General features: G+C 38.8%; 1 protein-coding gene across 1 annotated transcript in view; it reads right to left on the bottom strand.

Moving 5' to 3' along the window:
• Nucleotides 1–24,392, bottom strand: part of NELL2 (neural EGFL like 2) — a 366,183-nt gene that overhangs the window by 261,526 nt on the left and 80,265 nt on the right. The window contains exon 4 of the mRNA XM_054719142.1: nucleotides 18,002–18,152. Within this exon, the coding sequence (XP_054575117.1) occupies nucleotides 18,002–18,152 (151 nt within the window). The remainder of the gene's footprint in view (nucleotides 1–18,001; nucleotides 18,153–24,392) is intronic.

Below are 24,392 nucleotides of genomic sequence, written 5' to 3'. Positions count from 1 at the left end.
AATGAGTGAAGGGGAGGTGTCAAAGGTAAAAAAATACAGCTATAAAATAAATGTCATGAGGCTATAAAGTATAATTCTCATAGTGATTATAGTTAATACTGTATTGCAAATTTGAAAGTTTCCAGAGGGGTAGATCTTAAAAGTCATCATCACAAGAAAAGAAAATTATTTTTGTAACTATGTATATTGACCAATAGTAACTAGACTTATTGTGATCATATCGCAGTGTCTATAAATATCAAATCATTATATTGTACACCTGAAACTAATACAATGTTATATGGCAAGTATACCTCAATAAAAGTATATACATACAAAAAGACATATAAAATAAAACAAGCAAAGAGAAAAGTTGTCAAGGTAGTGGTTAGGAGAATGGGCTCTGGTGCCATACAGCCTGGTTCAAATGCGGATTCTGTCACTTGTTGTAACCTTGGACATGAGACTTAACCTCTCAGGGCCCCCTTTCCTTACCTGTAAACTAGGGATAATAATGATAGCGGCCTCAAGATTGTGGTGAGCACTTAATGAGATTAATCCATGTTTAGGTGTTTAGAGAACTGCCTGACAGAGGGTAGGGACCTAATAAAGTGTGCCTCATGCTTATAATGCAAAGAAAATATTTCAGTGCACCTAAGAAATCATCCAGCTACCATGGAACCAGATATCAGCAGATGCTCTGCACTTCTTATTCAGTCATTCAGCAATATCTATTGGCCATGTATAAGGCAAGGACTGTACTAGGCACAGAGGACACTGGGGAAAAGAGGCAAAGTCCAGACACTCACACAGCTTCCTATTTCCTCGTTTTTTACTATTTTCCTGAATAATCCTCCCCAGGATAATAATCTGCAATAAATGTAGGTCTTCCTCTTTCACATATAATTCCTGTATTTCTGCCAAATCTTCATTTTACATCACCAGACATATTCATACAGGTTTTTATATTTAATAGTTCATATTACTCTACATTATGGAAGCGACTTAGAAATGGAGAGCTAAATAAGCACTATTTTTCTTAAGGTGATTGAACAAAATTCTTGCAATAGGTCTTGAATTCTGACAAGTTGGAGACTGGAATGACTTTGTTACATACATATTTCAGTTACTGGCTGATGGAAAACAATGAGTTTCTTTTAAGTGAAGAAAACATGTATTTTTAACCTGTTAGAAATGTAAAATATGAAAATCCAATAACTAGATAAAATGAAAATTTTGAAAAACCATAAATAGGACATCATAGCAGGCTTAATGTAAAACCCCTTCAGCAATAATCCCTCAAATATAATCTTATATACAATCAAATCTTATTTTCATAAAGGTATTTTAGTTCAATGAATGCAATACTGTATATAAAGCTATCAAGAGAAAAGTGGAAAAGCTAGGCAAATCACATTTATAGAAATAAGATGTTTTCTTTGACTTCCATTCAGTCTAATAATTTTCATTAAAGAAAAATATAATGGTCAACATTCTAAATGCTGACATGCACTTTTAAAAGTTTGAGTTACTGTTTTTAAGAATATTTGTACATGACATATAATATCAGTTTTTATAATACTAGAAAGTACATGTAAGAGTGAAAATTAGTATCAATTTCTAAATTTATCATTTTATTTATGTCCCTAAAGAAAACAACTGGATCTGATACAGGTGGGCACAGTCAATAAATGTTAAGGAAAGTGGGTGACAGTCTAATGAGGAACAGAATATGGGAATATTTCCTTAAAAATACTAATCCAAATTAAAAGATTCTATTCAAGTGGAGAACCTAGAAGGTCATCAACTTGACCAGGTGATCAAGGTTAAGACCACCAGCAGTAAAACAGATTGACATAGTGTGCCTACAGATGTGATACTGAGAATCATCATTTCTGTGGTATTCCTAACAAGAATGCATGGCCTGAGTGATGAGAAAACATCCTATGGAGCAGTTTAAGGGTGATCCTACAGAATAAAATGCCTGACTTCTAAGACCACAAGGGATACCAAAGACAAGGAAAGACTGGGACTGCTCCAGATTAAAGGAGATTATGAGATATGATGATCAAATGGAATGTGTTCATGGATAGGATAGAATCCTGGACCAAGAAGGAAAAAATAGAGACATTATTTATTTAGATAGTAGGTGCAATTTAATGGTGTCTGAAGATTAGATCATGTTGTGATGTCAATGTTGATTTCTTGATTGGAAGGTTGTATGTTGGCTATATAAAGAGTATCTTTGTTTTGACTATTTAAAGGTGATGGAGGAAATATCAGTAAAAGGCATATAAGAATAAGAGAGAGAAAGCGAGCTAAAAATATTACCAATTAGAAATCTGGTAAGAGGAGATGTAAGAGTTCTTTGTACTGTTATTATAATATAAGTTAAAAGTATTTCAAAAAATTAAAATTAAAAGCAAACATTAACCCAGGAAATCTCCTACATATATGACTGACAGTGAGTTGATATTCTTTTTAAAAATTTTTTTCAATTGCAGCTGACATACAATATTATAATAATTTAATGTGTACAACTCAGTGATTAGACATTATATAAGTTACTAAGTGATCACCCCAATAAATCTAGTACCCATCTAACACCAAATATATATATGTGTGTGTGTGTGTGTGTGTGTGTGTGTGTGTGTGTGTGTGTGTAAAAATAAAGAGGTAATATGCAAATTGTCCGGGACGCTGTAATGTCACAACTGCTCAGGAGGAGGCTGCATGCGCAGGTGGGCAAGAGGGGACTGCATGCACGGTGAGGCAAGCCACAGATGGCGCAGGCCTGCAGAGAACAGGGCCTGCCAGCTGCGGCTGTGTGCTCTCAGTCCCACCTCTGTGCATGAGCTGCAGAGGAAACACCTTTTCTGACCACTCATTGGCTAAGCTCCCCATATGCCACTCACAGTGTTCTTGGTAACTTGGGTAATAAGAATCCAAGAAGGTGATCTAGGGTTTTTCCACTTCACTGCTGGAGGATAAAACGAAGGTCCGCTGCTGGAGGGGCTAAGAAATGTCATGTCCTGCCTTAGCCAGTTTGCCTCAGTGGATAGAGCCTCAGCCTGCTGACCGCAGGGTTCAATTCTGGTCAAGGGCATGTACCTAGGTTGTAGGCTCCTCCCTGGCTGGGGCCCATGTCAGGGCTCATGCAGGAGGCAACCAATCGAAGTATTCCTCTCACATTGATGTTTCTCTCTGTCTTTCCCTCTCTCTTCTATGCTCTCTAAAAATCAATGGAAACATATCCTCAGGTGAAGATAAAAAAAAAAGAAAGAAAGAAATTTCATATCCTGTGAAAGAGACATCTTGAAAATGCCTAAAGAAAGTTGACATTTTTTTGTGGTGAAGGGATTGGTGTCCATGTTGATGGAAACACCTTGGCAGCTGCAGTGGCTGGAAGTGGCAGTAGCAGCAGGGTGATGGGGGTGGTGCCTTCCTCTGATCAGCCCGGTCGCCTCCTGCAGAGGCGCCTCCCTGCAGGCCTAAGCCGTCAGTAGGACATCCCCTGAGGGCTCCCAGATTGGAGAGGGTGCAGGTCGGGCTAAGGGACCCCACCCCCCATGCACGAATTTCATGCACCGGGCTTCTAGTATATTATATCCCCTATGTGGTATTTTGCATCCCTGTGACTATTCCATACAAATTGACATTTTTAACATATAAAGAATTCTTACAAATAATCAAGAAAAATGACAAGACCCCCAATATAAGAAAGGAAAATAATATTTAGAACGCATTTATCAAACAGGACACAAACAACTTAGTAACAAATATATGAAAAATGTACAAATTCACTAATATTCAAAGAACAATAAATTTTAGAAATGATAGCCACTTTTTCACATGTCATATTAGCAAAAGTATCCTACCTAATAATAGACAAATATGCAAATTGACCATACCTCCTACACACCCACAAGCCCCGCCCACCATCCAATCAGAGCGAGTATGCAAATTAACCCAACCAAGATGGCTACAGCCACAGAGAGCAAGGTTTCCTAGGTAACAGAGGAAGCCAAGCTTTCCGCCTGCCCTTGCCAGGCCTAAGCCTCCACTCAAGCTACAAAGTTTCAATTATAGAAGGTAAACAAATTCAAACAGAAATGGCGGCAAAACAGAGCTTAAGAGAGCAAGCCAGGGTTGCCGGCGGCAACAGGGGAAGCAAAGCTTTCTGCTCACCCTGGCAGGGCCCACCCGCTTAAGCTACAAAGTTTCAATTATAACCCCAACAGAAATGGCTGCCATCTGCGGAGGGAGCCCCAGGCTTGGCTCTGCTCTAGGCTACAAAGTTTCAATTGTAGAAGGAAAATAAATTCCAGATACCAGGGCCTCCACTTGGGTTGCCAGGGGGCGTGGCCGGCCTGCAAACCACCACAGGCCCCTCGCTCAAGCCGCCCCACGCCCCAAGGGAACCCCACCCTGATCAGGGACACCCTTCAGAGCAAACCAGCTGGCCCCCACCCCTATACCAGGCCTTTATCCTATCTAATAAAAGAGTAATATGCAGATTGATCATCACTGCAACACACAATATAGCTGCCCCCATGTGGTCAAAGATCCTGCCTCCATGTGGACACAAGATGGCCACCACAAGATGGCCAGCAGAAGAGGGCAGTTAGGAGGCACCTGGCCTGCAAGGGAGGACAGTTGAGAAGGACCAGGCCTGCAAGGGAGGGCAGTTGAGAGGGACCAGGCCTGCAAGGGAGGGCAGTTGGAGGTGTTCAAGCCTGCAGGAGAGGGCAGTTAGGGGTGACCAGGCCAGCAGAGGAGGGAAGCTGGGGGCAAACAGGCTGGCATGGGAGTGATTAGGGGGTGATCAGGCTGGCAGGCAGAAGCAGTTAGGGGCAATCAGGAAGGCAGGCAGGCAAGCAGTTGGGAGCCAGCAGTCCTGGTTTGTGAGAGGGATGTCCGACTGCCCGTTTAGGCCCGATCCCACCAGGATCGGGCCTAAACGGGCAGTCGGACATCTCTCGAGGGGTCCCAGATTGGAGAGGGTACAGGCTGGGCTGAGGGACAACCCCCCTCCGTGCATGAATTTTGTGCACCGGGCCTCTAGTTTAAATATAATGCTTATTGCTTCCAAGTGCGTAGTTTAAATTTATCATTTGCAAAATCAAATTGTTCAGATGTAGTTCATCCAAAATATATCTTACTTCAGTTTGGTGCTTTTCAGGGCATTTTTACTGTCTAAATTAAATCAATTTAAGCTGAAATATTCAGGAATTCATGTTTTCTGTGGAGCATTCAGCATCCTCAAGAATAATCAAACATAATTTTACTACACCTAGAGTTTTAAATAAACAAAGGGGAAAGTACAAAGGAAATATGACAGCATGCCCATCATCTCCTTCTTTCAAAAGACTCAAAGGATAAAATCACTGAAAACAAAAGGCAAAATATGAATGACTTTTATCCAGCTGTTAAAAAGCACATCAATATACATTTTCAACCACAAAAATATATGACTCCTCCCTAAAATTAATGGAATTCAAGTATATATAAGAACAAAGAAAATAAAATTTCTTAAGTAATTGAGATAACATTAACTCCACTGTCATAGAACATCAAAATAATATTTTGCATGGCTTTCTAAAAAGACATCCTTCACAGTAACTAAAGGAAATAAGACAAGTTACAAACAAGCCGAATTTTACTTTCTGTCACTTGATAATACACTGTAGATAGATCATTACAATTTTTAAATTAGTCCTTTGCAAAATGATTTTAAGTGATTGATCAAAGGCCTAAAGAGCATTAGGGAAGTTTCACATTGACATCAGAAGACTAAAAGAAGAGTTTTAATACCAAAGAATTAAATATATTACAATAACCCCTCAACATTCATCTTGGAAAAGATCACAGAAATGTCAGTGCATATCAACAAATGGCAGATTAAGAAAAGAGAATTAAGTGAACTTCGATGGCACTCTAAAATTTTTTTTATGATGTTGAATTGCATCCAAAGAGTCTAACTTTCTCCAAAAGACAAAAGAGAAAGCAATACTATGGGACTGCTACCTTTTATACAAAACAGAATCCGTTTTTCTGGTAATATAGTAACTTAAAAGTCCTTTACAAATTTGAAAGTATAAAAGAAGAATAAGTATCCCACCTGAATGACAGCACAACCTATAACCTTGCTAGGAATAAATCTAACAAAATGTATGTATGCCCTTTATGGAGACAATTATACAGAAGACCAAAAAATAAATAAATAAAATAAAAAGACATGAAAGAAAGTGGAGAGATAAGTCACATCATAACAAAACTGAATATCATAAAAATGTTATTGTATCATATATCAACCTATAAATATGATGTAATTCCAATACAAATACCAATGAGATTTTTTTTCCCATAGAACTTACCAAATTATTTCTAAAGTATATACCAAAGAATGAAGTTTCAAACATAGCAAAAAATTGTGAACAGGAAGAACAGAGACCTCAACTATCAATAGCAAGTCTTATAAAACTACAGCATTAGAGGAGTGTGGTATTGCTGCAGGTCACAGAGAGATCAGTGGACCAGAATACAGGGCCCCAAAACAAACCGCAGCATTGATGGAAACTCGGCATTTCATTTGGTATTTGGTATTTGGCTCTGATACATGTGGTATTGCATTTGACATTACAAATCTGGGGGGAAAGAAGGGGTTGCTGGGTAAATGGCATTGAGACCAACCACCTTCATCTGATTATACTATACAAGTGTTCCTAGATCTAAGTTTAAGATGTCAATTTCTTTTTCTTATTATAGACAGGGGGAAAAGACATTAAAATGCATCATTCATTGAATGAAGTGGGGCAGATGAAGATGGAAGGTTAAAATACAGGTGTACCATTGTCCCCTTTTCAGACTCCTGATTAAAAGATCAATAATAAACTAATCAACAGTATTTGCATGTGTATGCAGTATTCACTGCAGAGCTAAATACTGTGCTGAGATGCCCTCTTCTTCAGGATGAGTGCATGACACAAGCTCATCCACATCCAAAGGAGAATATTCAGTAGCATTTAAGACAGATGATTATTTTTGCCTACTTCCCAAAAACTGCCCAAAAGCATGCTAAATTTTGTTTTAGATGATACATTTCTCATATAGGATATTTTAAATTTTCTTTGTTTTCCTTAGATTTTCTAATTGGCTTCTCTATATTCTTTTTGGGAGGAGAAAGTAACATATTCTTTTTTCACTAACCCATTAACATAATCCCAGCCTTTAGAGATATAAATTATTGCTTTGACTGCATATCAATAAAGGATTTAGTACATCAAAAATCACCATAAAGACTTTAATGCAAAGAAAACTATAGATGAGATGGAGTTAATATCATTAATAAATGGTGCTCACTTAAATCAATAAGAAAATGAAAAGCTATATTTATAATATGAAAAAAACTGAAGTATATTACTAGTACCAAAATAAACAGACTGATTGATGAAACAAAAGAGAGAGAAACTATAAATAATTTTTAACATAAATAGAAGATCCCATTTATGCTAAAGAGAGGACTTTTAGTTGAAGGGAGGGAGAAGAGTTAAATAAATGAAGTTGAAATAATTACTTGTTTGGGAAAAACGTTTAGATCCTCATTTCTTTTTTTAAAAATATATTTTATTGATTTTTTGCAGAGAGGAAGGGAGAGAGATAGAGAGTTAGGAATATCAATCAGCTGCCTCCTGCACACCTCCTACTGGGGATGTGCCCACAACCAAGGTACATGCCCTTGACAGGAATCGAACCTGGGACCTTTCAGTCCGCAGGCCGACGCTCTATCCACTGAGCCAAATCGGTTAGGGCTAGATCCTCATTTCTTACACTAAAATAAATTTTAGATGAGTTCAAGAGTTAAATTAAAAAAAGGGGGGGGGGGGCTATATCTAAAAAAGGAAGACTACCTAGTAACAAGCTAGGAAGAGCCATTTTTAAACAAATAATCTTCAAGGAATAAATTAGTTGGAATAATTAGCTAACAGACATAAACAATTAAGGACAGAACATTAGAGTCAATGTTTGGGTGAAAAGCCTGACTGTTACTTAATAAGTATGACAGTTTAGTCAAGTTGTTTAACCTCTGTGCCTGAATTATCTCATCTCTGAAATGAGGATAATATTAGTTGCTATCTCATAGGTTTGTTGTGAGGACTGAATGAGATAATGGAATAATATTATGAGGATAAGTAAAATTATTTTAGCTTGAGAGTATAAAAACTACAAAATATAAAATTAATGGGCATCAAATCAAACAGAAAAAAATAATTACGCAAAGTTTAAAAATTATGACACATAAGAGGCTGTTAGCCATTATAGGAAGAACTCATAAACTATTAAGAAAATACTAGTAATAAAAAAATAATGTCTATAAAAAGAATGTATAGGACAGCAAAGTTATTTTTAAAAGCTCAATCTAACTAGCAATCACAGAAATGCAACATACTATTTGCCAAGTCAAAGTGGAAAAAAAATTTAATGAGATAATGCTCATTTTTAACAAAGATACAGTAAAACTCACATCTGCATACTTAGTGTGTAGAACTTTACAGTGGTAAACGTTTTCTTGAGGCTAATTCGACAATGTGTATTTTTTTTAATGCAGAAAAAAAATATTATAACCAGTTACCCAACAAATTGCATTTCCTGGAATTTTTCCTAAGGAAACTATCAGAGAACAAGCACATACTTCATGCCGGGCACATTGTTGCTGCATTAATTATAATTCTGAAAAATGAGAAATAACCAAAATGTCCAAAAATAGAAGGTTATAAAATAAATTACAGAATATCAATATGATAAATATCATAAAACCAATGCACATTTTAGAAATATATATTTTAATAATTTTAGAAAATAAATGTAATATATCTATTTAAAATGATGTCATAATCTCCAATTTTATGCGATCTAAAAAGATTAGAAACAAATAACATGTTAACAGTGGTTATCCTGGTAAAATGATTATGATTTTGTTTTTTCTTTTATATTTCCATAGTTTTCAAATTTTGTACAGCAAATATGGATTAACTACATGATTAGAAGCACTGGATATGTTACTTTAAAAAACACAGCAAGGAGTGAGAAGAGACAGAAAATATGACATCAACCTCAAAACAACCCCCAAAATTGAGTATTAATAGTCTTCTTTGAGAAATTTGGGTTCAAAAAGGGAAATGGACTTTCCCAGAGTTATCATCCGAGGAACTAGTAGTTTGAATTAAACCCAACTCAACCCATTTGGCCACAACCCCTTTCTGTGTCCAATGCATCAGGCAAAGCTACCCACCTCCAAGAAAGGGAGTATACTGTAGTATGTACCCAACCATCACTTATAGATTGATTGCTTTATCAGTGCTATGACAAGACAGTTGGTTAAAGACCATAAGCAGACCATACTCTACAACTATAATGCAATTGTTTTCTAACTTCCATGTGTGTCTCAATTCTGAAGGATTTAAATGTTTTCTGAGTAAATGAACAAATGCACAAAAATATCTTCTCTTTTAAAAAGGATTTTCAAATAAATTTCACAGTCACCATATTGACAAATAATAAAAAAATATTAATTAATTTGTTTCTTTGCCAAAACACTACCTCCTCTTAAAGTTTCTTATAAAGATAGAAATATCAGTTTTTAAAACGTTAGAGAAGTTTAGGCTCTGTTTTTAGCAAGCACATCATACTAGCTACTAAAGAGAACCTGTATTTATGCTTTAAAAATAGCCTTTTTTCCCTTCCCTAACATTCAGAATACAAAAATCCTCTTAAGGAAAAATGTTCTTAGGAAAGTAGAACCTCTAACAGTGTCATGTTTAATTACAAGGCTTCATTTATGAGGGGGAAAAGAACAAAAACTAAATATCCTTGCCAAATGTACTGATATTGCAAAAAGTACTTATACTGTAACAATTCATTTTATAGGTTTTGGTCTTTCTTTAAAAAAAGAATTCTAGGCTAATAACTAAAAATAATCTTCATTCATGTATAGGTTCTGTATATGGGATTAGGTATTAAATCATTTAGTGATGATAAGCTTAGGACTTAAAGGCAATCAGAGAAAGTCTCTATGCCATAAAATTTAGAAATACCAGCATCTTTGGTAAAAGGGGACATAATAAAGTCATAAGAACATCTCAAAGAAAATCTCTCAATCTTTCCATTTCAAAGTGAAGGAATAGTACTTAGGAAAATATTGGTACATTTACACAATGGAATACTATGCAGCTGTAAAAAAAGAAGGATCTCTTACCCTTTGAGATAGCCTGGATGGACTTGGGGAATATTATGATAAATGAAATAAGCCAGCCAGAGAAAGACAAATATCATATAATCTCACTTATACGTAGAATCTAATGAACAAAATAAACTGATGAACAAAATAGTTCCAGTGACATGGATGCCTAGAATAGACGGACAGATCTCAGAGGGGAGAGGGTTGGGGGGACAGGAAGAGATTAGCCAAAGAACATATATACATATATGTATAGCCCATGGACACAGACAATAGTGTGATAAAGGCCTGGGGTGGGGATTGGTTGGAGGAGGATTGGGGGGGCGATGGAGGGGATGGGAAACATCTGTAATACTGTCAACGATAAATAAATATATTTTTTTTAATCTCAGAAAAGAACCTTTAAAAATTGCAAACTGATCATTAGTATCTACATGAGCTGATTATTTCTAATGAGTAATTAATTTTTACTACCACATGAAAAGTAATAAAACAGCAACCCAGAAATGGGAGCATGAAAATATTCGAGCAGGAACATACCAGGTTGATTCCCTAAAATACGGGAGCTTGAGCCTCAGTAACAATTGCCTACACAATAACCAAGGTACTGGCATTCCGTCATCTGGAGTGAAGAAAGTAGATGCAAAGGAGCTCCAGAATGGATGCAGCAGAGGGTCTTGTCATGGCCTACAATATTGGGGGCCTGATAACTGGACATGGTCAAAATAGGATGGAGGCCTAGAAATACCCCTAGTCCTCTGCATCTTTGCCTAAGCAGGTAAATACCCAAAATGTATCATAGGAGTGGATATAAGTTGGTTAGTCTATGGTTGCTACTGCAGCAGCCAACTGATTCATTCCTTGGCCCTGCAGAAAGAGTGGAATACTCATAGGAAAGAAAAGAATACCTTGTTTCTCCAGCAAAAAAGGAAGATGTGCGCCCTGGCCAGTGTTGCTTTAGAGCATAGGCCCACACATCAAAAGGTCATGAGTTTGGCCCAGTCGTCATGGTTCAGTGGTTGAGCATCGGAATCAGGAACCAAGAGGTGGTGGGTTCGATTCCCTGTCAGGGCACATGCCTGGGTTTCAGGCTCAATCCCCAATGAGGGTGCGCGCAGGAGGCAGCCGATTGATGATGTTTCTCTCTCATTGATGTTTCTATCTCTCTATCCCTCTCCCTTCCTCTTTCTCTAAAAATCAATAAAAACATATTTTTTAAAAAAAGGGTCATAAGTTTGATTCCCAGTCAAGGGCATGTACCTGGGCTCTCTCTCTCTCTCCTTTCCTCTCCTCACCTCTCCTCTCCCTTCTCTCCTCTCTCTTTTCCTCCCTCTTTCCCTCTCTTCCACTTGCTCTAAAAATCAAAGGAAAAATATCTTCAGGTGAGAATTAACAACAACAAAAAAGATGTGTGTTCCATGAAATAACCTCTATAATATTAAAGTACTTCCTTCCATCACTCCATCTATACACCAATTTGGTATATATAAGAAATATGAGAAATCACATCTGCTTTCTGAGTCTTAACTTTAATTCAGTTTCTTTGATGAACTTACCACGTCTTCTGGGTAATGATATATTATGCTTAACCACATTAGAATATATATTGCAACTTCCCTAATAATAATGGAGGCATTAGAATACACATTAAAGGTATAATTCTTTAAAAGTAAATAATGATATAAAAACACACTTTAAGTGAATCAAATATAATTAACTTTTTTTTAATTACATAGAATGTGAGGTTTGAAATGTTTACTCATAAACCCAATTCTCTTTAATGTTATTTATTAAGTACAATCAAAAAGTAAAGAGCATAGTAGCTGTTATGTCAGTCTGTTCATTTTGTTCACAATAAACAGTGATCATTTTAGTTCAGAACCATTAAACCAAGCAAATACTGCCAGCAAGTTTTTACTTAGTAATGTCATAGAAAGAGAAATGGCTTAATATATGACAAGCACTCACAAATACAAAGATACGTTTTATCGGCCTCATATATAAATATTCTTACTCATCCCGAATGTATAATAATTAATACTAAGAAAGTAGAAAAATCTCATTTATTTCACCTCAACTTTATTAATATAGACGATGATGGCAAATTAAAGGTAGTTTTACATTTACTTGCAAAGTCATTGCCACAAATTATGTCCATGTATGCAATTTGCAAAGCATTCAAAGTTAGAAGCATAAATATTATGTGGCTATCAGGAAAATTCCTAATAATAACTCCATGAGAACTAATTTATATACCTAAAGCCCAAAACTATTGTAAATAAGGGAGAAGTATTATAAACTACAGAACACAATCCAGATGACTATACCAATCTACACCAAGGGATAACAAAAGGATTTATTTATCCTGAAGAAACTACAATTTTATAAAGCATGGAAGAGAACAGCGTCCTTTTAAAATTTAGGGAAATTTTCTCATTCATTTTTACTTATAAATATATTTTGCTTTTCAATGAGCCATTACTGCTTTCATATATCTCTCTTTCTGTATTTCCTGTATAAATGGGTAAGTGAACCAATATCTTAGAATTATTTCTTTACTTTTTATTTTTTCCCTTTCAAAACACAAAGGTCAGAAAAGTTATAATGATGCTCTCTTGATCTGCCTGAATGTCTTAATTCTTTCAGACATAAAGTGCCATATACCTGGTATTAGTATTGTTTTAACATAATACTGATGTTGGCTAAATATGCACAGAAATGGCCAAGGAGCCCACAAGCTTTTGTGCTGTGCTCACATGAAGTTTGTGGTCTAATTTTTAATATTAGCCCCTACTTGAAAAGCTCCATTCGAAACCAGCAACTCAGGTTGGAAAGCCAAATGCGACTGCTCACAGAACACCAGGACACTGCTGATGAGGTTCCCAGTAGTTTCGTCACAATGTCACTGTTTGAAGCTGTATTTCAGTGCCAAGTTTGACTTACACCCTCTTTCAATTCCGAGATGCTGTGATGTCTGCCTTTCCTACTCTTTGTCTTGCTCTTAGCTCACTTCAGATACCCTAGAATCCAGAGTGTGCCCATGAGTCTCACATGTCCAAACCAACAAAGTTGTGTGATTAGGTTTCCAGCTTTAACACAGTGCTTGAGATGTTGCTATATAGCTCATTAGTCTGAGAACTTGACTTGTAGCCGTTTCGAGGTAGTAGCTACCAGTTAGTGAAATCCTCACGCTAGAGCTAATGACATTTCAGGATAGATTAGGTGTCCTCCATCAATATAGCAACCTGAACATTCCCCAGAACCTTTGCCCTAGCCTGGTGAAAACTTAGTGAGGTCATTTACGATTCCTGGTGCAATCATGATGGTCTTTCTCTCTCTCTCTCTTTTTAAAAATATACTTTTATTTATTTCAGAGAGGGAGAAAGACAGAAACATCAATGATGAGAGAGAGTCATTGATTGGCTGCCTCCTGCACACCCCACAGTGGGGACTGAGCCTGCAACCCGGGCATGTGCCCTATCCAGGTATCAAACCGGACCTCCAGGTTCATAGGTTGACGCTCAACCATTGAGCCCCAATGGTCAGGCATGATGATCATCTCTTGATATTTCACTCATTTCTTCATCCACCAAATATTTATTTAGCATCTAACTGTGCATGACAGCACAGTAAAAATGGAGTTTATAAGTTTAATGTGCAATCATGGAAAAAAAACTTTCAAATCTAATCAAAACTTGTTGCCAACTATGTAAAATTGTACACAAACTCCCAAGTACACCTTGAAAAGGATTAGAAAGCTGCATCTCAAAGTGTTGTTATGGTGGTTATCTCAGATTCCCGGACTATGGGCAGTGGTGCTGGTAAGAGTGCAACAGTTGGCTCTCCGTGCTCTAGAGAAGTAAGTCTAAGATATTGGTTCATTTATCCATTTGTGTGGGAAAGATCAAAGAGAAATATTTTAAAGGTACTTATTTAAAAAGTATTTCTCAATAAAAATGCATTTTCAAAAAAAAGAAAGAAAAAAAGGCCTGCTTTGTAGCATTTGTTGATTTCCAAAGTTTAAGTAATCACACCTGGTTTATTTCAACCTACCACAGGAATATCAACTGGCTTACAAAGTTGCAACTCATATGCCAGTATGAGCCTTCTCCAGCACACCTCTGATTGGTTGACTTCTTCTTTATGCTTTTCTTGTTTTCAAAATATCTTTACTGATAATGGTATCTCCCCCCGCCCCGCCCCCCTCGCCCCCCCCCCCCGCCCCATAAAAACTAACTAGTCAGGGATAGGGATGGGGTAGCCTCTGTCTTTGTTGTGCCTTTTAAATTTTGAAGCCTGAAATGTATTACAAAGTTTTTTAATAATAATTTTTAATCCTCAGTAAATATTTGTTACCATTGTGATCAAAACAGTGAATGATATTTCTAATGTCTCATATACAACTAATACATATGTATATGTGTGAAACATTAAATAACAATAGAAGGTGTTACATGTTAGAATGCCAAAAGGAGTGGCTCAATTTTTAAAACTGCACTGGAGGCTAATGGAGGGAGAAATTCATTCAGCTGAAAGGTCAGTGAAAGCTCCATGGAGATCTGAATGGAGCAGAGAGAAAGGAGGCGGGTGACATGCAGATGGTGAGCAGACTGGCCACTGTGCCTGGCATTTATACTCCTGCTGAATGATATCACTTTCTCCACCTCTGCCAGTGCTGGAGCAGGCACTGCCCAGGGTCTATTCCTTACTGCCTCCCCACTACTTCATTTGGCTCCAGAGCAGGCTGCGAATCAGCCCGAATGGAGATAAGATTGGAGCCAGAGACTGACATGAAGAGCAGAGAGACGGGTGCACACCAGCTCTGCTAATAATATGAATGTTTCTTCAGTGTTCTCCAGCAGGCACTCTGTGGTCTAACTCACCGAGCCTGATTCACAGAGGAACAACTCCAGTTCTTGTTCTTGTGCTTCCTACCAAGCAAGCAAAACACATGCTCCGATGAAGCGCCATGACCTCACTCACCCACCTCCCAAAAAGAGCTAGGAATGAGCTTCCTGCCACGCGCAGAAGGGCTCTCCCAGGAGCTAGGAAGAACCTATGGGGAGCTGGGCCTGCCCCTAACCCCTGCCAGTCAGAGGATGACAGATCAACATTCATTTTACCAGGCATTTTTCAACATTAACTCTCATTTTCCAACTTAACTCTCACCAAAAAACACCTACCATTTGGATACTTATCACAGCAGTCCAACTTGAATTCGATATTATTCTCAAAAGCCAAACTGAGGAAAGCAATTTACATGGCATATTTCTTGAAGGACATAGTCTTTTATCGGAGTTTCATACAGCAGGAACTGCTGGCGTGTTAAGCAGGAAAACTTGGTTGTACAGGATTTACATACACACGACCAAGTCCCATTTCAAAGACCTCCACTTGGAGACACATATCACTGGCATCTCTGCAGATGTGCTTTTTCCAAAGTGCATTGTGGTGTGATGTCACCAGTGACAGGAAGCCCTCTGAACTTGTTCCTCTAAAGATACTACATTTGCCCATAGAAGGCCATTGGGGAAATATGAGTCTGGTCTCAGAACCAAGAATGGTTGCGTGGTCTTAATCGCCCAGCTAGGTTTCCACTTTTTCTTTGCCCTGGTTTACATAATTCATTTTATTTGCATCTTGTTGCCCCACAGATATCTCTATAAGCCACCTTAAATATTTGTGTGTGAAAGAAAGCAGAGAATAAATAAATAAGTGACAAAGGTAATGATGAGACCAAGAGATGGGTGAGATTGAGACCAGGGGAAGAAAGATAACTTCAGCAACAATCATGGGGAAAAAGAACAACATGAACCATAACACAAGGTCTGTCAGGGTGACAAGAGGTTAGAAGATATCACAGTGCACTTGTAAAAAAACAAGCCAGAGGAAAATCATTTGGGCAAAAAAATGAAATAGGATCCCAAGTCAAATTTATAGAAAATATTCCTTTATTAACTTTTGGTCGAGAATATGTTTGTATATTTTCAGAAAACAACTCGGAGACCATGTGGATTCCAGCAACAGAGAGGAATCGACAGGACTACTCCAGCCATGAAGACAGAAGAGAAGCAGTCCAGAGACGGAAGACGCTGATGTGGCCTTCCCATACTAGCAGTTAGCAGCTGTGCATCACTGCAGGTTGTCCAGGACCAAACCAGAGAGAGTCGGACCTGCATTACCACCATTTGTCCACCATCCAGAACTGAAATGTCAGTGCTGACATGTACACATAAGGAACTGTTGGACATTGAAATTGGGTCTCAAAAGAACTGTTGGCCCAGAAAGAAACTCACTACGGACTGATTCATTTGCCTGTCAGCATAACCATTATTGCTTGTCTCATTTTCGGTTCTTATAAGTGTATTTCTAACTCATCTAGGGGAAATAATGAACAACATAGACTGATGAACAAGAACAGACCCAGAAACAAGGAGGCATGGATCAGACTGTCAGGCCTCAGAGGGAGGGTAGGAAAGGGTGGGGGTAAAGGGGAGAGATCAACCAAAGGACTTGTGTGCAAGCATATGAGCCTAACCAGCGGTTAAGGACAACAGGGGGGTGGGAGCATGTGTGGGGAGAGGTGTGGGATGGGAATGGGGGGATGAGGACAAATACGTGATACCTTAATCAATAAAGAAATTTAAAAAAATAATAAAATAAAAAATAAAATAAAATAAAAAGAATCAGAAGAAGTGGGTTTGGGTCCTGACTCTGTCACTATCAACTATGTGATGCTGCCGTAAAGCCTGAGGGTGAGCAGAGAGAGGGTGACTAGGAACCCGCTCTCCATGTCCTCTTGCTATATTTTGTTCTCCATATATATTTGCTTCTGTTTGCCCTTGAGTGGTTAGTAAAGGTTTGCAAAGTCCAAGGTGGCCTGGTGTCTGATGAGAGAAGCCAAGAGGCTTCCGCCCGCACCTGAAAAGGATCGTTAACGCTTTCGTATACATAAAGCACATCACATACTTAAACTCTTTCATCTTCACAGCAACCTATGGAGTAGCTACTATTATCCTCATTTTACAGATGAGAAAAGTGAGGTGCAGAGAGGTGATGTGTTTTGCCCAAGGTCCACAGATAGTAAGTGGTCGTGCTGGTACTCAAAATAATGAACGTGAAGAAACTTTCATTGGCAGAATCGGGGTTATTCTTTCAGGAAGGAATGAATCGTTTTAAGTTGCTTGGAATCATTTAATAGCAATTTATGTATATACCAGGTGTCATGAATGAATTTCTTTTGCCTCCTACCCATTAGTCCCACCCACTCTCCTACTCACACTTCTGCATATGGGAGAAGCTGAGAAATACTAGACAGCATTCTGGTTCAACACGCATTCAAGGACACAGCTTCAACCGCTGCAATCCCAGAACTGTATTGAACAAAAAGTTACCCATCAGGGCTAAAATTCTAAGACTATTAAACTCAAATCCCAGGCAATATCCTAAAGAAACAGAATATAGTCTTCTTGAATCTAGCAGTCACAAATTAAGAAGTATGTTTGATATTGAGGAAGGTGTCTCATGAGGAATTTAGTGATTGGTCAATTTGTTTTAGGAATGGTGACTTCTGTGTGCTCTTAGCAACATCAAAAGCATAGCTCCCTCTGCTTTGGGGTACATCTCCATGACTTCTGTTTCTGATTTTGCATAATAAAGCAAATTTATTCTAGCTGTTTATGCCAATCTTAGATATAGCATGTCTTGCTTTTGTTTACTTCTCTTTCATATGCTCATTTAACCAGATGTAATAAAAACAAAGGAAACTCCAGTAGCCACACTTACCTGTGATCCAAGTGGTGAATGGAGAGAATAACTCCTGAATTTAGGTGGGTCTGTTTTAGGGTCACCAAAATAGTAAATTCATGTTTATTTCTCAGCTTCTGAAAAAATTGGTCCGCTGTAGCAGTGGATGCTTTTATACTTCTGGGAGTATCTGAAAGAGAAACATACACTAAATCAACTAGGATTTGGTTTTACAAAGTACCCTTTAGATGCAACATCTTTCAAGAAACACGGATAAATACCAAGTTTCTGACTCCCATGGTAAACTCTTTCAACAAGACTTTATGCTACATATAACAGGACAGTAAACCACACAAATTACTGAACTTGTGTTTCAGCAATCTCTTTTCCAAAATGTCACTGTTGAGGTAAAGAATCAAAGAACCCAGTTTGAAAAAGAAAAGTACACTCTCAAGTTTTCTCCTTGTACACTTCCTATATCCTGGACACTACTACCACATCAGTGTCAACAGTGAACAAAAAGATGTACTTTCTAGACCATGATAAAGACATTTAGTTTTTCTGACACCTCATGACAGAAAATTGGATTTAAATCTATGTGCCATGTTCCACAGTGATGTCTTTAGCCAGAAGGTTTGCTCTAAATAGATTGTTTAAAAGATCATTGTAATTAGTCACTCTCAGCCTTCTGTGAAGTGGATGAAACATGAAGATCAAATTATCTTACCATATTTGTGGAAAGACTGTCATAGAACTGAATTCCCATGTGCCTCTCTTCTGGCTTAGAGAAAGCCTAGCCAAGGGAGTGCAGAAACCTGTGCCCAGTGCTTCCACCTGGCATAGTCTTGCACTCCAACCTTACCACCCAAAGGATATGAGGGAAACACGTAGGGAGAGAACTGGACTTAGTGGACAGGAAAAAACCATCATCTAAGCCATCTGCTAACTGAGCATAAGGTTCTCTATTCATAGTGTGTGCAAAGGGCTTGTGGGAGCCAGAAATTGTTTTGTTTTGTTTTTCCTTGTGATCAAATCATTCTCCTATTTTCTATGCTTTAGACTAGGCAGACTAGTTAAGTAGTTCTCAGTGGAGGAACCACTGGCATTGGAGAGAACAATCCCTCCTCGTACTAAATTGTCCCATGAACTGTAGAACATTTAGCATGCCTGGGTGCCAGCCCAGGAATGCCAGTGGCACCCAACCCCCAGTCATGGGACAACTCAAAGTTCTCTGGCGCCTTTCCAAGCATTCTTTGGGAGCAGTGCAGCAGGAATTTCACTGAGTACCACAACCTTTATAAAATGGATTATAGGATTAATCCAAAACTCCCCATCATTCTAGCCCTATACATTTCAGGAATAAAGATGTAATCGCCTGGTCTGTGCCCATCACTGGGAATATACACATGTGGAGAAGCCCTCAAGATACCCATAGACTCTTAGAGGGAAGGCAGGGGAGGGTGTGTGGGTGGGTGGGTGGGAAGAGATCAACCAAGAACTTGTATGCATATATGCATAACCCAGGGACACAGAAGGTCCCTGGTGAAGGCCCGGGGTGTGGGGTGGGGGTGGGCTAGAAGGGGTAAATCGGGGGGGGGGGGGGGGGGGACATATGTAATATTTTCAACAATAAAGATTTAATTTAAAAGAATAAAAAATAAATGATACCCATAGACTAGAGGAAGGAACAGATAATCCCAATACAATGAAGAAAATGCTGTCACACACAGGGGCACAAAGTGGTGTTGGATCGTGGAGGAAAAAGCAGCCAACATCATCTAAAGGGAAGGATCCCATAAAATAGATGGCATTTGATCATGGATTCACCAGCTACCCAGGAGAGGGAAAGGCATTCCAGTCATAGGACTGGCTTGTGAAAAAGCAGAGCGTTGTGAAAGGGCATGCCATGTCTACAACAGTGACCAGCAGCCATCACGGAGAGGAAAGCTGGACTGGACTTTCAGGACCTCCTGTGCCTATGGAATGAACACCTGTTGTTGCTTCTGTCACCATCATCAATTTAGCCTCTTGGTTAAAGAAAGAAATATTAAACAAACAAACAAACAAAAAAACCATTTACCCTCCCCACTCTTAACATACAACTTCCTCCATGCTGAAAGTACCCTGACCAATCAGCAATCAGCGCATCACTTACTCATGTCACAGTATTCGAAGCAGGAATGGGCACCTCTCCAGGGCAATGAAGTCAGACCCAGGGTATTTGCTCAAAGTTTTAGAAAAAAGAAACTTTTGTTGTTTCCAAAAAGAAACTTTCTCAGTTCTGATATTCACAATTCCAATATTTAACAATAACCTGCAATTTCTGCCATGATCGATGTAATAGTTTTAAACCCACATTCCATGTTGTTCTCGCAAAGCCCTGGAAACTTGATGGGGGCCACAATTCCTGTTTCCTTTTTTCATGAGCCAAGGAACACTCCTGGGGTTCACCCAAAGGCACGCGTCATGCTACAGGTATAACGGGGGTGACAATTTCTGGCCCAGTATTATTTCCTCTAAACTGCATCACCTCCGACCATGGCATTCTTTATCAGTGCTCTGCTGCCACTCACAGAGAGAAAGGCAAAGATGAGAGCAAGACCAGAGAAAACGATCCAGGAAAAAGTAATTATATAAGATAACATTTTTAGTTCCGTAAGACACTAGCTTAGAAGTGATTTTAAGAAAGGTCACTTTCCCCATATGCGTTTCTGCTTCCAATTTGTAAAATTAGCATTCCTGCCTTCTATTTTCATCTTGAGGATTATATAACATTCAGAGGGACTTCTGGGTTCCCGTGGTTATTACTATACAACCCGATTCTGTTCCTCCCCAGAAAATCAAGTCAAGGAAATGACCATGTGAGAATGAACTTTACTTCATTTCAGTTTTCAGAATTAACCATTTAATTCGGGTATGTATTATGCAATTTCTCAACAAGACCTCCTGTTAGGAATAAGCATAGAAAATAAGGCGTGGAGGTTATCAGAACACACTCTGAGGTCCCAATGCCAGCTACAGAGATTACGCTAGCTCAGGCGGCATGTAAACACCATGTGTTGGCAATTATGACTATGATACTGATTAGTGTTACTCTTACAAGCAGTGAGACTATGGAACCCACTAAGGCTACCAAAAGCCATAATACCCTGTGGCAATATTCTGAGCTCACTTTCAGTCTCACTATTCCAAACTCAGCCACAAATATCAGTTTACACATTTGAAAATGGACATAAAATATTTTGGCAGTCAAATTATTCTTAAGATAAAATCCTGCCTACCACTCTCTATTTCTAGATAACTACAAATGACCATTCTTTTATGGGCAAAAATCAATGTAAACTGTATTTCTTTTCAAAGAAGACCTGACAAAGGCTGACAAAATTGCCACTTCAGAGAAAAGCAGGCTGAGAAAAAGAGCCTGTAAATGCTACTACGAAGACCTACAGGAAAACTCAGCAACATGCCCATGCTGCATTGGATCCTTCTAATTGGAGAACTGCTTGAGATTAAAAGTTTGTCTCAACATTTTCCATTTTTATTGTGTGCAGAGACTAAAAATCCCACTGTAAAAACAACTAGTGGCATTTTAAAGCACTTGTTAATAAATAACGAAGCTCAGAAAAAATTACATCAAAATATTCATTTTTAGTCATGGGACTACCAGGATGGAGTGATGAGTTCATGTAAGGATGTAGTAACAATTTCTAGGGATTTAAACAACATGTTATGAATGCCCCATATAGGAGGAGAAAGGACAGAGAAAGAGGAGAGGAAGAGAGAGAATACAGGTATTTCTAAAATAGGCTAATAGCACTGGCCAGTGTTACTCAGTGATTAAGAGCATCAGCCCACAGACTAAAGAGTCGATGGTTCCATTTGGGTCAAGGGCGTATGAGAGGCAACCAATCATATGTCTCTCTCACATGGATTTCTCTCTCTCTCTCTCTCTCTCTCTCTCTCTCTCTCTCTCTCCATCACTCCCTACCTCCCACCCTCCCTCCTTTCCACTAGCTCCAAAAAATAATCACTGGAAAAAATATCCTCTGGTTTAACAAAAATAATAAAAATAGGCTGATAGGCTGTAGCTCAATGCAATTATGTATGTGATAGCAAATATGGGTGTTTACTGAAAAAGGGAGTCAGAGTGGAGCTTCTGAAAGCAGTTGAAGTGCATTAGTAGTAAAAGTAAAGAGAAGGGATTTGTTCATCTTTCAGTAACAAAGAAATTGGTAAGAATTATTTTCTTTTGCACTTAAACTGCATCACTACAGTTGCCATCATGAATTAAATAAGCCTCTGCCCACTGACAGGTCTCTATCCCATCTGCAGGGTGTAGAAACCTCAATTGATTTCCTCCCACACAACCAGCCTAATAAAAGTACCATGTGCAAATTCAATTATAAAAACAGTCTAATCTCAGGCATGGTACATTTGATTGAGAACGTCTCCACTCACCAAATTTGTTTCAGTCTCTGACTATGAAAGGTTGTTGTCTTCTAAATTCAGGTTATAAATATACCAAATTAGAACTATTATTATAGTTATTTTCCATAGCTCTTACTCCCCCTTCAATATATCCATGTCTTTAGAGTGCAAACTTTCAAGGCAAAATAATAGTAACAATCTTAAAAACCATTAAAATTTTATTAATGCTGCATGTGCGGTTTGCAAGGTCCCTAAACATAAACAATCTCATTTAAGCTTCACAGCACATGGAATAAATGGGATCATTCGGTCCATCATAATAGAAATTACCGGTGAGGGGAGAAAGGCACGGGGAAGCCAAAACACTTGAGATTATCACTGTAAGTGACTCAAAATCAGAGGTCATGTTTATGAACTTCCTATCCTGGGAACTTGGTTGGAAACCGCGGAGACTCCCAGGTGAAACCTGAAACTGCCCCAGGACATGAGGGCAAGGAGAGACTGAATAAGTAGGCAGGCCACTCCAGATTGGTAGGTGGCCGATTTGATATGCAAAGGAGTTTACATATGAGTCTTGTCTTGGAGGCTGAAAGGCAAGTAGAACTCTGCCCATGCACACAAGAATCTTAAAAGCTTATATACAGCCATTAACTGGTTTCAGTCACATATTCAGTCAAGATGGTCTCAACAACACATTGTTCTCTCAAAGTTGTGTCCTTGAAACCAGCTCCTACTGTGGGAATGGTGGAGAGAACATGCCCTCCAAGGACAGTGAAGGAGGTGAGAAGCCTCCAGTTGCCTGGATTCAGCTCAAGGATCAACTGGCAGTCATGTCCTCTCAATGACCTCCTCCAACAGAACTATCAAAGCAATTATGATAGGAGATAGGAATTAACCCACCAAATTCAAATGGTAGAGCCAGGAACCCAACTGAGGCCAATGTGTTTCCTATTATTACACAACTAGAGGCCCAATGCATGGATTCATGCATGGGTGGGGTCTGGCTGGCCCACCAGCTGGCAGGGGGAGGGGCCGTAGGCGGTTGGCTGGCCAGCTTTGCCCCCGATTGAGGTGTTGGGGGCCTATCAGGACCCAGATCAGGCTGGTTGGCGGCTGCAGTGTGCATCATAACCACTGGTCATTCCAGTCGTTCTGGTCATTCCGCCATTCTGGTCGTTGACTCTTTATATCTACCTATCTATCTATTTATCTAAAAGCCTAAGCGACCATTATGACCTAATGACTGGAACAACCAGTCAACCAGTCGCTATGATGTGCACTGACCACCAGGGGGAAGATGCTCAATGCAGGAGCTGGCCCCCTGGTGGTCAGTGCACTCCCCACAGCCAAAGTCCCACAGACAGCCAACCTCCCCTGGTCAATCTCCCTCCCTCCCCCTGGCCAGCAGCCAGCAGGCCCATAGGCCCCGGTAGGCAGCTGGCAGGCCCCAACCAACCTGGCCCCAACCAGCCTGGCCTGGCCCCAGTCACGACTGTGCAAGATGGCCCAAATAGGCCCTGATCACTGGCCAGGCCTATGGACCCCACCCATGCACAAATTTCGTGCACCAGGCCTCTAGTATATAGATAATATATAGAGATAATGCCCTACCAACATAATGGTGCTGCACACTCTGAAGAGTAAAGTTAACTCACTTTAAGTTAACTTTTATAAAAATATATTCTGAAAATAAATAAATACATTTATCTTGATCTTCAGAGAAATTTATGCTTTTCAAATCTACAGAACCACTTATATCATGAATCTCTCAGCTAGATACTCTAAACTATTGCACTACGTTTCAAAACCAAAAGCTTTTTGAAAAATATTATTTCCAAATAATTCTTCTTAAAAAGTTATTGTATCCTGTAAATAAATTACATCTAGAAAATTTTTACTTTAGAAAATTAACTTTCATTTGTAATGCTAACAGCAAGACACCCAGGTAAAACATACATGGTGTCAAAACAAGCCAAAGGAAAATCGTTTGGGCAAAAAAATG

Source organism: Eptesicus fuscus, chromosome 7 (genome assembly GCF_027574615.1).
Source record: "Eptesicus fuscus isolate TK198812 chromosome 7, DD_ASM_mEF_20220401, whole genome shotgun sequence".
In the NCBI taxonomy this organism is placed as follows: Eukaryota; Metazoa; Chordata; class Mammalia; order Chiroptera; family Vespertilionidae; genus Eptesicus; species Eptesicus fuscus.
Note: the sequence above shows the minus strand (reverse complement) of the source record. Positions and strands in the feature narration are given on the sequence as shown.